Source organism: Euphorbia lathyris, chromosome 2 (genome assembly GCF_963576675.1).
Source record: "Euphorbia lathyris chromosome 2, ddEupLath1.1, whole genome shotgun sequence".
NCBI classification, from domain to species: Eukaryota; Viridiplantae; Streptophyta; class Magnoliopsida; order Malpighiales; family Euphorbiaceae; genus Euphorbia; species Euphorbia lathyris.
The window spans coordinates 7,017,592-7,032,462 of record NC_088911.1 but is presented as its reverse complement, the minus strand read 5'-3'; the positions used below and the strand labels follow the sequence as shown (position 1 = coordinate 7,032,462).

Below are 14,871 nucleotides of genomic sequence, written 5' to 3'. Positions count from 1 at the left end.
ACTTTCAAAATCATTAATCAGGTCCCTAAATTAAATAAAAATCATCAATTGAATTCTCATTCTAAGAAAAAATCATTAATTGAGCCATTATCGAAAATCATTCGATTGAACAGTTTCAAACTCTCTTTTCCAAATCCATTTTGAGAGTTCATATCAAATAGTCGCAGTTTCTGATTTTAAGATAATATAAAAACTCAGTTAATAATTTTTGCGTAATTCATAGACTTAATTGATTTTGATAGTTTAAGTTTTAGTTTAGATATCATTTTGAGTGCTATACCTTTCGTAAAAAAAAAGTGTTATACCTTCAATTATCTATAATTATAATATTATCGATATCATTGCTGAATTTGTAATATTAAATAGGCTAATTACTCATTTAACCAATCTGAGGGTTCATTAATATATTTTATACTTTTCTTCTATTTTACAGATCTAACTACCCTTGTTTCAGTTCACATTCTTCCTCAGACTCTCAAACGTCTTCTTCGCCCTCTCTTCGTTTCATCTTCTCTCTTTCATTCCCTTCTCCATCTTATTTGTTTTTCATTTTACATACACGTTACTCAAGTACTCAGTTGGTTAATTGAATGCTTTCTCGTTAAACCCATCATTTCCAATTTCCTCCATTTTTATCGATATGTTGCATATATTTGTCGCATTTGTGACGACAATTGCTCCTGTCGCATTTGCGATAAACGATTCGTGTTTGTGACTAGCGTTATCGCATTTGTGACCAAATTGTTCCTATCGCATTTGCGACAACATTGCTCCTAACTGTCGTCGCAAATGCGACAAATGTATACGGAATGGAGGAAATTGGAAATGACGGATTCAACGAGAAAGCATTCAACTAACCAATGTATACTTGAATAATGTGTATATAAAATGAAGAAAGAATACTTACATGAACTTGAATAATGTATGAATATGCTTAGATCTTAGGTTGAATTATTGAATTTTATTGTAAGAATTTGAAAGAAATGAAAAAGAGAAGGAGGTTAGGGTATTTTTGTCCAGAATAGATAAAATTGTCTAATTTGGTAAAATAGAAAAGAAGTGTATCAAATATGTTAATGGACCCAGTGGCGGAGCCAGAGCTCAAAGTCCGGAAGGGCTCCATTTCATGAAGATTTTTTTTTCTTTAATAACGAATTAAGTCTTAGTAGTCAAATCAAAATTTTCAAATTTTTAATAATATAAGGGTAAATTTGATCATAATTGGAAACATTAAGGTACAAAACAACTGAGATTCAATATAAAGTAATGATAATATGCAAAAATACTCTAATGTTTATACCTAAGAACAATTTTACCCCTAACGTCTAAAATGGTGCAATTTTACCCTTAACGTTGGTAGCCAAGAGCAATTTTATCCCTAACGTTGACAAGTTTGGTCAATTGGAGAAATCATTCATCAAATTGTCTTCTCGGTCATGAATTTTGTAACTAAAAAAAATACAATTAAAAATAATAAAGGAGAATAAGGTTAATAATGATTAAAAATGATACTTAATATTGATGTTTTTTAAGGAGAATGAGGTTTAAGGGAAAAAATTAAAATGGGATAAAAAGTGGAGAAATCATTCATCAAATTGTCTTCTCGGTCATGAATTTTGTAACTAAAAAAATACAATTAAAAATAATAAAGGAGAATAAGGTTAAGAATGATTAAAAACGATACTTAATATTGATATTTTTTAAGGAGAATGAGGTTTAAGGGAAAAAATTAAAATGGGATAAAAAGTGAAGAGAGGGAGATTTGAACATAAAACTAATTGAATGTAGAGATTCCTTTAATAATCACTACAACCAACTATGCAAACTTAGTTTTATGTGATATAATCACATTCTACATTATAAGTACTAATTTTAACTATTTTGGGGGCTGCTTGGGACTAAACCACAGTTCGTCAAGGGTGTTCCGGAGGGTCGGGAAACCCTCCTCTACCCCCCTGGCTCCACCCCTGAATGGACCCCTTCAAATGGGTTAGATTAGTAATTATCCTATTAAATAATATAAAACTATTCATCTTCGTTATATTTCAAAACTTATTTTTCAATCCCTAAAAACAGAATGAGTGGGAATAAAATTCTGTTGGATAAGCCATTTAATGATTTAAATTAAAATATTAAACACTTATTTAATTTAAATGTGTTTGATAACTTATTTATCCATCACTTAAATTATTTAATTATGTTAAAAATCACTTATTAAAATATTTAACTTAAAATTTTAAGTTAAACTTTACCAATTAATATTTTTATATTCAGTACTTATTTTTATATTTATTGATATCATATAAAATGACAACGTACTCACGATAATATTATGGCCCTTTATACAAACACATCATGTGAGATAGAACATGCCTAAAGGAAATCTTATAAGCTTTAGTTCCCATATAAGAGAATATTTGAGAATAACTAGAGCTCAATATGACAAAAGGACGACAAGACTCTTTCAGGAGAAGGAGATCCTAAGCTCAAAAGGACTCCTAGTTGATGAAGGTTTCGGCCTGAACCATATATAGACATGTACTTGTCACAGACTATGGTACGGTAACTATTATCTCACAATTAGTTCATACTCTTCAACCCTTCCTAAATCAGTAGATGATTTAGGCATCAGAGCAGGTTCACCGGATTCCGACCCACCTCTAACTTTGGTTATGTTTCACATGTCGATATGAGGAAGGTCCAAGCAGTAGCTCAGATACGTGGACAAGATTCAGATACACGGTTATCATTTATCAAACAGTTGTATCATGTAATAGTTTCAAGGGTAAATAATTATAAGGTCCCTCCATTTTTACCTAATATACTAAATAGTCCCTACGTTTTTAGAAATAATTATATAATCCTTCAATTTTTGTTTTTGTTAACTCCTTAGTCCTTATGTTTGGGTCAATACTCAATAGTCAAACTATACTAAATAAACTTTAAAATACCAAAATTACCCGTTACTTTATGTTTTAATAATAAAACATTTATTTTCCTTATTTTATATTTTTGTCTCTTTTTTCCTGCATAATCATAATCTCTCCAATATAAACTCCAATATAAAGTAATTGATTTATTAATTTTTATATAATTATAGAATTTTAAATTAATAACATAAAATTTATTGACTAACAAATGAATGAAAAATATTTCAAAAATTATTAAAATAGGAGTAAGACTATCATTGTAAATTTTTTTTACAATTCTAATAAATTTTACAAATGAAGAAAAAAATATATGAGTTTTAAAAAATAATAAAAAATTTATAATAATATTTAATGTTAGTTTAAAGATATTATATTAAAAAATAAAGAAAAAAAATTACAGAAAACTAATAATACATTTTTTCAAAGTATTTTAATTTCAGTGTATATGTAGTTCAAAAATTTCATTAAAATTAATTAGATTAAATTTGAAATTAAAAGATAAAAATTTTAGGAAGAATTTTGGACTTTCATTACAAAAACAAATGAAATGACTAAAGAATTGATTAAGATAATAATTAAGGACCTTATAATAATATGATGGACTAACTAGCGTGTTAAGTAAAATCATAAGGACCTTATAATTATTTATCCTAGTTTCAACACTTATAATATCAACATTTAAAATTCAGTACTTATTTTTTCAGTATTTAATTTTCAGTTTTATCAAACAACACCTAACAATCATCACTTTATACACAAACACGTAAATGATTTATAAACTAAAGGTGTAAAATATATTTTTTAGGGTTTAAATCTATAAGTTGAGTTTTAAAATTTTTAATTTATAATATATAGGAAATACTGACATATTGAGAATTAATTTTGACTAATTATAATTTTAAGGGCTATTTACATAATAATCATATATGACAACAATATTATTGTTTTATCAATAGTGGTGATTTAATTTTTAATATGTTAAAAGTATAAATTTTTATTTTATAAATGTCAAAGTAACAGATTAAAATGGCGTGGGAAAGTGAAAATAATACAATGAATTCTCTTTAACTGCCATAACTGTTATAGTATTTTCATATTTGATATAATTCCAATTACTTATTGACAAAATTGTAGATAAGTTTTGAAATTTGAATTTTGATGTAAATTTCCCTTAATATAAAATACAATTTTAAATGGGGTCAAATACATAAATATCATAACAAGGGCTTTCAGTCCAACTTCGGCCCAAACGTTTCATCTTATATCCAGTCCATAATAGTTGTAATCTCTAGAAGCCCATGGCACAAAATTGGCGGGAAGAAAATTGCAGATGGCGCGCGCATACACCGAATCCTTTGGCTTTGTTTGAATCGGTACCAGTACCATAGCTGCAGCAATCCCTAAGGTCAGGTAAGATTTCGCTGCTGTAAGTTCTCTTCGTCAATTTATTTTTGCCATTTCTTTTCTATTCAGCATAGATTTTAGAAATCTGATTCATCTAGTTGGATAGTTAGGGTTTATTGTACTAAAAACATGGATGCAATAAGAGTAAAGTAAATTACCTCTTGAACATGATTCTACTGATGTCTGAAAAGAACTTATTTCAACGATATCGAATCCAATCTAAATGTCAAATTTGTGACGATTAATAGGGGAATGAATAGAATAGGCATTGTCATTGTTTGATAATTTGACAAGAGATTATGTAGATGAACTATTATTTTTTGCAAGTTTGCTTTGATAATTGTCTGTTTTGTTCCACTTTTCCGGTTAAATGTTAATTGAAATTGTCTAGTGTTTGATTGTATATCTTTCTACAGTCTGGCTGCTTGTAAATTGATGAATGTTATGTGGATTATTGGAGGGGAAATGACACATTTAGGTAGATTTTTAACTTGTTTACACGAATAGGGTAGCTTTCATTTCAACTTATTTCCGAGTTTGGGGTGAATTTGTTCACCCTGCTGGTCTTAATGGTTAGAGTTGCAAATAGGCGTTGTGGAGGTGGACAGGGATGAGCACTTATATTAGAGATTTTTGAACCGGACCGAATGCTCAAATAAAAAGATCTAGAGTTGGATTGAGCAATTGAATTTACCGGACCGAATGCTCAAATAAAAAGATCTAGAGTTGGATTGAACAATTGAATTTTCTTTAGAACCTAACTGAATTGTACTGTTGATTTACATTAGGTACAATTCTATAGATTTTTAAATTTCCACTATTATTGAGCAAATGTGTCGTAGTAGATTCTTGAACAAGAGTGAATACCTAAATAAAAAGATTCAGATTCTGATTCTGATTGAACCATTGACTTTTTATTTAAGATCCAGATTGAACTGAACCGATCTCACTCCTATCCATCCCCGTCCCCGTCCCCATTTGGATTGGGAATCCCTATCCCTATTTATAAAATGGAGAAAATATAGTTTCATTCATGTCTCTGTGGGAACTAGGATCCCCATTCCGTATTTCTCAAATTTAAATAACATTTCCTTCCGTGAAATTTAAAATTTTGTCATATAATACATTTGAATCTATAAACCATACAGAAAATGCATGAATCATAATTCACAAGTAATATATTAAACTACCAAATATAAAAATACATAAGAATGATCTAAATATAAAAATAAACATCTAAAAATCCATATAAACTACATGGGGATAGGGTCCTGGGGATCTCTGTAGGGTGGGGAGAGGTTCTTGTCCCGCCTCTACGGAAATTCTTTTCCATCTCTGTTGGGATGAATCTCCATCCGGAGACAATCTACGCCTCGTTTGCAACCCTATTAATGACAGACATTCTTACATCCGCCACTTTCAAAGGAGCCGACTTAGAATCTTTTGACTCCGATTATAAAATGGGAGGCAGACACTGTGCATCCGCTTGCCATAAAGGCGTATGAGGGGCAAATGCCCATATTATGATGCAGAGTGAGAAAATTCTGACTCCACGCCTTTGTAAGTGGCGGATGTAAAAACGTCCGCCATTAAGACTGGCAGGGTGAAAAAATTCACCCCAAAATCGAAAATAAGTTGAAATGTACCTTATTCATATAAATAAGTTGGAAAACTATCCTAAATGTATAATTTTCCCATTATTTGATTGATTCATTTAGCTATTTTCCATATGATTGATATAGATCAAAGTGCCACAATTAAGTTATTCCCCTCCTTTAGTAGGTATTAATTATGGAACAAGCAGATCTTGGTTATGGTGGAGCACAAGCAGTGCTAAATCTTCTGCCACATTCTTCAATTGATGTTGCATATCACCCTCTCTTTGGCATCCATGATGATCTAATGCTTCTTGAGCTTGACGAGAAACTCCTCCCTGATGTATTTCACCAAAGGTAAACACCACTTCCATTAGGCTTAACGCACTATGTTGCATTGCACCGATGGGAAACTTTATTTTTAAAACATAACCTTCATAAAATAGCATTCAAATGAAAAAGCACACGAAGCACAGAACTGCTATTAAAGAGGAATGTACGTGCAACATAAGCATTATATAGCCCCTAACCTATAAAAAATGTTGGTGTTTACATAACACCATGACCTATGATATGGTAACATTTACCTCTGCCCTATCAAAATCAATAAATGTGATCCACTTTGGACTGAACTATCACAGATAAACATTAATTGCGAAATTGAGCTTTTGATTGTACATACTGGAACTGAAATTTGTAAAACAAGTGTATTCGTGTAAATTACTCCCATAGATGCAGTTTTAGGATCAATTTGTTTTTTTATATGATGTTTTATATTATCAATGCACTTTTGATAAAAAAAAGCCCTCAAATTTATCCTTATTTATGGTAAGAGGGAGTGTAGTATTAATGCAAATAATTCTAATTACGGCAATATTTAAGAAAAATGAGAATTTTTACATAGAAACCAGAGTTTTAGGAGAAAGTATTGAGGGTAAATTAATCGTTTTAATAGTCTAATTAATATCTTATTTGTTTTGGTAAAAACCTTAAACGACATCTATTAGAGATCGGAGGGAGTATTGCATGTTTGGATTTTAGTTGCCACCTATTTTGTAAATTATTTCAAGTTGAAATTTTATTTGCCACTTGTTTTGTAATTTTCGGTCTCACTTTGTACAATCAAAGCCTCAACTTCGTTCTCTCTGATAATTCTGTCCAAACTCATTCATATTTTATTGATTTTGATAAATGAGGACATAAATATTACAAAAACATAAATAATGCTTTAAGCCCTTTTCATTATCCTCTAAGATTTGATTTAGTGTGGCTTCTTGTTGTTATGGTGCTTTATTTTGTTAGGGTAACTTTAAGAGGTCAGCCAGATGAGGATGCAGTTCTTTGCACTCAATCAAAAACTTATGCCATCAAATTTGTTGGAACATCAAATTCTTCATTCCTAATACCTCAATCAGATCATTTCATCCTAAATTCTGAAGATTGCCAAGACAAACTTCATGATCAGCAACATCTTGCAGCACATGTCATTAAGGTTGCACCTGGTAATATGGAGCTGGTTGAAGTTTCCCCCAAGCTTGACAAGCTCAAGTTGCTTCTCTCAGAAAACCCGTACCAACCGGAGAATGATCAAACAGACAAAAAAGGATTGTATACCTGGGATGATCTTGTTAACAGAGTTCAGGCAAGTAATGATGAATTAAGAAGTGGATTACAGGCACTTTCAGCTGTAGAAATTGATGGTTATTGGAGAATTGTGGATGATAAATACATGGACACAATTCTAAGGGAACTACTGCGAAAATCGTTATGGAAAAACTGGTCATTAGATGCATTAAATGAAGATGAAGTTGTGAGAGCATTAGAATTAGATGAAATTCCTGAAAAACTTAGCGTTCATTGCTTGAATGTTTATGGTACTAAGGTGGATAGAGACTGCTTGTGGAAGTTAGAACAGAGGCGAGTTTGTGTGCATTTTGCAAAAGAAGTGTTGAGAAAAGGCAAAAAAAAGTTTGAAAATTTTAAGGAAGAATGGTCACAAGAGATTCCATATTCTATGGAGGCAAGTTTTGAGATGTTGGAAGGTGAAGTTTTAACAGAGAAACTTGGTGTTGAGACATGGATTCGAGCATTTAGTGTCACTTCATTACCCTCAACACCTGCTGAGCGTTTCTCTATACTATTCAGAGAAAGAACTAAATGGGAGTGGAAGGACTTGCTTCCTTTTATCAGGTTCTTTTCTGTTCTTTTTCTCTTAATCCTTAATTTGACAGGTAAATTACACTCGCGACTCTTTAACTTTGCTTTTACTTTTATTATGGTCTCTGAATTTAAAAAACGAACATTATGGAGCTTTGCACTTTACTAACATAACGTTCCCTTTTATTGTTGATCAATATGACCACTCTAATAGAAGATAACTCTCTCTATTATAGAGCTGATGAAAATGATATTCTAAGTGTCAAGAAAATTGGTTCCTTGACATGGTATCAAAGTCTCTTAAACCAAGTGGTTGAGGGTTCGAATCCTGACAATCTAATTAATTGGAGAAATTAAAAATACATGATAGTTGAGCTGTGATGTACACCCTTCAAGCCTAGGGGCATTTGCGTGCGGGGGTATGTCATAAATTAATATAAAAGATATTGTTCGGCCTTAACTATCAACTTAAACTTTTTAGTTCAATTGGTTAGCTTTGTTTAGTTCAATTGGTTCCTTGACATGGTGCCAAAGCCTTTTAGACTAAGTGGTGGAGTGTTCGAATCTTGACAATCTTATTTGTTGATTAAATTTCAACTCATGATAAGGTGGTCTTGTTGACACGCTTCAAGCCCCATTATCAGTTATTTTGAGTTGGTCAACGTTAAAAAAAAAAAAGTCATTGCGTTAGTAAAGTGCAAAGTTCAAGGGCCATAATGTCTGATTTTAAAGTTCAGGAGCCATAATGAAAGTAATAACAAAGTTGCTTCTCTATATTAAAAAAAAAAACACTATTTTGATCTATAAAGAAATGTTTGCATTTGCCTCTTAATCTAGTATTTTGTGGCATTGACCTTTAATTTTGCTTTTATTTTTACTATGGTTCCTGAACTTAAGAAACGGACACGACTAACATAATGTTCGCTTTCATTGTTAATCAAGATGATCACTCCAATAGAATATGTAACCCTTTATTGTAGAGGAGATGAAAATGATATTCTAAGTATTAAGGAACCAATTGAACTAAAGGCTTAAACTTTTAGATAAGCTAAATTGGTTCTTAACATGGTATCAGAGTCTATTAGATTTTCGAATCTTGGCTGTTGTACATGCTTCAAGGCCATTATCGTTTATAATGAAAGTAAGAACGAAGTTGCTTCCTTATATTATCAAGTTTATCTCTGTTTCTTTTTTTTTTTAAGTATTATTTAGACTTTGACCTATAAAAAAAATATTTGTATTTACCTTTAACCTATTATTTTATGGCATCGACTCTAGATGTATAGCAATTAATTACATTTGGTCTAAACGGAATTAGCGCGTGTGTAAGAAACTCGTTAAATGTTATGTTTGATGATTGCTAATCGCAACACAACTCTTATAATATTTTGCAAATCTGCTTAATTGCCTCAATTTTCATATAAGATTTCAATATTCGAAAATCACTTGTTTCTCCATTACCACAACCTTGAAGAATATCAGTTCTTTTCCACTCGATAAGCAATCATCTCCTCCCGCACGATTTAATAGGCCTCCTTAGCACGCACTAATTTCCGTCTAAATTGAACTAAATCAATTAATTTCCATCTAAATTCTACTAAATGTGATGGATTGTTATAAATCTCTAATCAATGTCACAAAATAATATCATGAAACAAACAAAAACATGTTTTATGAGTGAATGGCAAAATAATCCTTTATTTTTCTCTTAATCTTTGATTTGACATCAAAAGGAACCTAAGTTTCCTCAATGGAATTTATTCTGCAGGGATCTAAAAGTACCTGGTCTTTCTTCAGAAGCTTTGTTGCTGAAATACACTAGAAGAACGCAACCGAAACAAGATTCAGAACCTGTTTTTAGTGCAAGATAATGTCTAAATGTTTCTTAAGGTATTGTTTCTTCTTAGGGTTAATTACAAATAGTTGCCATGTGATTTCACGGATTTGCAGATGGGTATACGTGGTATTTTTTTTACAAACGCAATCATGTGGTTTGCAAAATTTTCATTTTTTTTTTTTGTTAACTTTGCCAAATTTAGCTAACTCTTCAACTTTTTAGATTTGAGGTCATTTAGGTGTGCTTTTATGAGAGACAAATTTAATGTTTAGAAAGAGAAAAATATGTATAGAGAATATATATATATATATATAGGGGTGAGATCTGGTGTGACAAGAGCTTATGGTGTGGCAAAGAGCTTATAGTGTGATATAATAAAACTATATAGTTTTGGTAAGGAATCTCAACACAAAAACACGCTAACCTAAAACGCGATTCCAACAGAAACACGCCTCCTTCCTCCCTCATACAAAAAACGCGATTCAAACCTTCATTCTTCACCATTATTGATCAATTTTCTTCTTCCCAACTCACACAGATCGCCGATTTTATTATCTAGCTTCTTCACCAATTTTTTGAGAGTTATTTGAACGAGGTTTTCAGCACTATAGATCAATTTCTAATCTGTATTGAGATTAAATATGGAATCCGAACAAAAACACTAATATTATTTTCTGTCCAAAAAGGAATCTTATATTGTTATAATAAAAACACTAATATTATTTTCTGTTCCAACATTATTCTTATATTGTACAATCCAACAGAATATATACATTCTTCTACTAGGAATCACATATTGTTCCAACGGAATACATTTATTGTTCCAACATGATACATACATTGTTCCACTAGGAAGCTTATACTGTTCCAACAGAATACATATGTTGTTCCACTAGCAATCTTAAATTGTTCCAATAGAAATACTTAGGGCGTGAGACTAAAAACCGAGAAATGAGAATGCTACATAAAATCGGTTCCAGAGGGATATTTATACTAGGAAACTTATACTGTTCCAACAAAATACATATGTTGTTCCACTAGCAATCTTAAATTGTTCCAACGGAAATACTTAGGGCGTGAGACTAAAAACCGAGAAATGAGAATGCTACATAAAACCGGTTCTAGAGGGATATTTATACAAGCCCGTGAAATTACCATGATGCCTCCGCGCGTTTTTTTAGAATTTCCATTTATTTACGAAATTGCTACAATCTCATTTCCTTCTCACACCATAAGGCTTGTCACACCATAAGAAAGTTGTCACATCTGATCTCTTCTTTATATATATATATATATATATTAAATTTTAAAGATGTATAGAGAATATAGATAAAATTCATAAAAAGAAAAATATGAATTTAAAGAAAAAATTTATGTCGGTTGTTTTAAATCTTGGAAATTAGAGCGGAGGAAATGGAATGGAAGCAAGATTTTGCACGTTGTTTTAAATTTTTGGGATAAAATCTAAATTTTCCCCATCGTTCTTAGGAAAATGTAGATTTACTCCTAACATGTGAAGTGGTAAAATTTTATACTCAATGTTTCCAAATAGGATCAGTTTTATCCTTACCGAACAGAAAATTTGAATATACTGGTTTAATCGTTATTTGACTGTTCTATCAGACTTTCCAAATAAGTCTGTCGATAAATTGAAGCAATTTCGTGCATTTTGTCAGGTCGTTAACAACTGTTTTACTAACATAATAATATTTTATGCATTTTTTTTTTGTGAATGTCATAAGTGCATATGCACTACAAATAGGATTAGATGTGTAACATCCCTAAAACCCTAACATATACATCTTCCCACATTCATATATGTTTTCATGATTGAATACATACATTTTAGATTCATCTCATTAGCATTGGAAGTTTCGTATGCATAATGCGATTATCATTTCGATTAGTAGACGATTAGTGTGTCGTTAAGATATAACGATTGGTTAATTGAGTTAGTACTTAAATGAATGAATTAATATGTCCTTAATTGATCAAATTATACTTGTGGAGGGCTGGAAATGAGTTTTGTGAGCAAGCACCTCACAAAGCATGATGTCACCCAATATGTAAGACAAATTATGCCTCTTCATTTTTAAAAGGATGTATATGACTCAATCCTTATGATATTCAGCCACAATTTTGACCAAAGCTTCAGCAAACTCTCATTTTTCATACCCTAACACTCTCCAAACAAAACTCTTCCAATTTCTTCCATTTTTCAAGCCAAACAAATTAAGTTAGGAAGCATACTAGGTGATAGACACAACTTGAAGGTTAGTATGTTGTTTTAGCTTGTTTTCTATGAGTTTTAGATTCTGAAATACCTAGGTATGATCATAGGATTTGTTGTGGATGAGTTGTGATTGAGTTTGTTGAGTTTTGGTGTTGTTTGAATTGGTTTTAGGCTGTCCAAATGAAAGATATGTATCAACTGCCCTAAACAGAAATCTAGGGTACTGCTTTCAGTCATTTTGGAGCATGTTTTTCATATTGATATTGTTCGAATTTGAAGATAAATAAAGAATAAAATATGTTCCTATATGTGTTATGAAACCCTCTGTAAAATATGGGACTTTAATTCCATATATAGAGGAAGAAAACCTAGATGGATCATGACTGCCTCGAAATTGAATATCGTGTGAGGCAGCCATATTGACGTAGCATTTTGAGGACCTTAGAGTCCGAATTTGAGAAAGTTTCTTTATACAAAAGTGTTCCTAACTACTGTAAGTATATGTCTGTAAAAGGATTTGACAATCCATTGTGTTTAGTGTGAGCTAGGTTGAGTGAATTATGGTAGATGCAAATCATTTTCATGCCATATATTGTGTAGAAGTGATCTTAACATGAATTTTGGATATGTTATACCCATATATGTCTAGTTTCAGTAGGTTCAAGAAACAGATCATTTGGATTCATATAGAGAAAGTTATGGCAGAATGTGTGCAAGTAGGTCATGTGATGATCTAAGACAAAAGGATTAGATTGCATGAACTTTGTGGCATTAGTGTCTTGTAACTCATATAGCATTCCTTAGTTTATATTTTCATTAAGTTTATGTTAAGGCTAATTGTATAAATGTTATGTGACATTAGGAGGGCAAGGTGCAATTGAACGCACACCCGATCGTGTTGAATAGATCGAACCAAGTGCGACGGTAAGCATATTGCTTATATATGTGTCTGGATGTATTGTGCCTTGTAACTTGTTGAGTGTGAGATGTTGTTGAATCTGATGTGAATGATGTGAATAATGTTTGAGTGTTTGTGATACGTTATGATTGATAAGAAAGTGATATGATTGAGTATGTTGCAATGTTACGAGTAAATATGGCATGTTGAGCCTTGTGCACATACTTGAACTGGATAATGGTTGGATAAGAAATGAATATGAGCTTGCTTAGATGGATATGTGAAATGGTCCAAGTTGAGAGTGCTATCCGAATATTGTGAGCCGGAAGCACATGTGTTGAGGTATATGCGTATGAGAGTTGAGTTTAACTCCTCCGTAGAGATGATTGTATTCCGAATTTAGTGAGCCGGAATACAGATTGGGCCCAAGGACCATTTTATATATATTGTCTAAGTATAACAAGGCATTTCTAAAATAAATATTACTATACTAAGTGAAACAAGTGAATATCTTTCTATTGAAAATTCTAACTTGGTACTGATGATATATTTTGATTTGTGCTCTTTACATTACTTTTGTATATACATATATGCGTAATATGTTTATTGAGTAGGCAGCTCACCCCTTGCCAACAGATTTTACAGGTTAGGTGGAGTTCTTCTTGCTTAAGGTCGCACCGGCAGTGTCAGTCCATTCTCATCTAGGCATTTTGGAGTCTTGTGATGTACTTTTGTTTTGTAAATCCTCTATGTAGGATAATGACTTAAACGTGGTATTGTAAATTGTAAATTCTTTCTTTTATGTATAATATGTAAAGTTTATATGAGATTGAAGTTTATATGATTGAGAATTGAAAGCATGTCTATAACTGATATTGGTTGAGATATAATGTGATCCTCGTGAGGGGGTTACAAGATGCCTCTATAAGATAAGCTTTTTGGGAGAGGAAGTGGTGCAACAGTTTTTTAGGGATGAGAAGATGGTACTGGGTGGTACTCTCAATGGACATGTGGGTTCTAGGCGAGATGAGTTTGAGAGTGTTCATGGAGGTTTTGGTTTTGGAGATAGGAATGAAGCAGAAAATGATACTCTAAAATTCACACCAGCCTATGACTTGAGTATCATGAACACTTGGTTTATGAAAAGAACTTCCCACTTATTTATTATTTTATTAATTTATCTATAAATGAATATTTTATTAATTTATCGATAAATTTATAAAATAATTTTTATTGTGTACATTATATTTATTAATGGGTATGAAAGATGATGGTGATTAAGATCCAAAATAGTAATGTTATGCCACATGTTTCTATAAAAGAATCTTTTCTTGTTGTAGAGACTTTCAAAAATTACTTATTCAAAATGAGAAGAATGTGCCGAATATATATATATATATATATATATATATAAGTGAAGCATAAAATTTGAAATAAAAACAAAATTATTATCTCATCGCTAAACATTTTATCCCATTGGTCTAATGGAACTGGAGAAAATTATTATTTAGTCGAATTTATTAATTTATCGAATATTCATTTATCTTTAACGTCAATATTATAAAACATAAATATTTTGTTCCTTATCTGCACCTGTTGTTTATCAGTTGGTTCTAAAAAAAAGTAATTTTTATACTTTTTGTAATTTAATAATAGGAGATTAATATTTTTAAATTCAACGAAATATTTAAAGTTTTTTATACAACTCATACAAAACACATAATTTTTAATTTTTTTTTCATATTTATTAATGTATTTGTGATCTGTTACTAATTATCAATGAAAAATGACGCACATTTGAAGTGTAGATGATAAGA

General features: G+C 31.2%; 1 protein-coding gene across 5 annotated transcripts; it reads left to right on the top strand.

Moving 5' to 3' along the window:
• The first annotated feature begins 4,218 nt into the window (after positions 1–4,218).
• LOC136217456 (uncharacterized) lies at positions 4,219–13,961 on the top strand. 5 transcript variants are annotated; one of them, XR_010683486.1, is made up of 6 exons: positions 4,219–4,340; positions 6,117–6,286; positions 7,232–8,119; positions 9,855–9,976; positions 13,019–13,080; positions 13,691–13,960. XR_010683486.1 is itself a non-coding variant. In XM_066004056.1 (5 exons), exons 2-4 carry the CDS (start codon positions 6,126–6,128, stop codon positions 9,955–9,957), a joined length of 1,152 nt encoding a protein of 383 aa, XP_065860128.1. In that variant the 5' UTR covers positions 4,236–4,340; positions 6,114–6,125; the 3' UTR covers positions 9,958–9,976; positions 13,691–13,960. The 5 variants fall into 5 exon arrangements, 2 of the variants coding, with proteins under 2 accessions (XP_065860128.1, XP_065860127.1); XR_010683487.1 differs by having other exon boundaries at positions 4,236–4,356; positions 6,114–6,286; positions 13,691–13,961; XR_010683485.1 differs by having other exon boundaries at positions 4,236–4,340; positions 6,114–6,286.
• Positions 13,962–14,871: the final 910 nt, after the last annotated feature.

Bases quoted from the DNA above. Each gene is read 5' to 3' on its own strand.
- LOC136217456 (XM_066004056.1), top strand. From the start codon at position 6,126: ATGGAACAAGCAGATCTTGGTTATGGTGGAGCACAAGCAGTGCTAAAT. The intron at 6,287-7,231 runs GTAAACACCACT...TTATTTTGTTAG, and splicing joins CCTGATGTATTTCACCAAAG to GGTAACTTTAAGAGGTCAGC. The intron at 8,120-9,854 runs GTTCTTTTCTGT...TTTATTCTGCAG, and splicing joins GACTTGCTTCCTTTTATCAG to GGATCTAAAAGTACCTGGTC.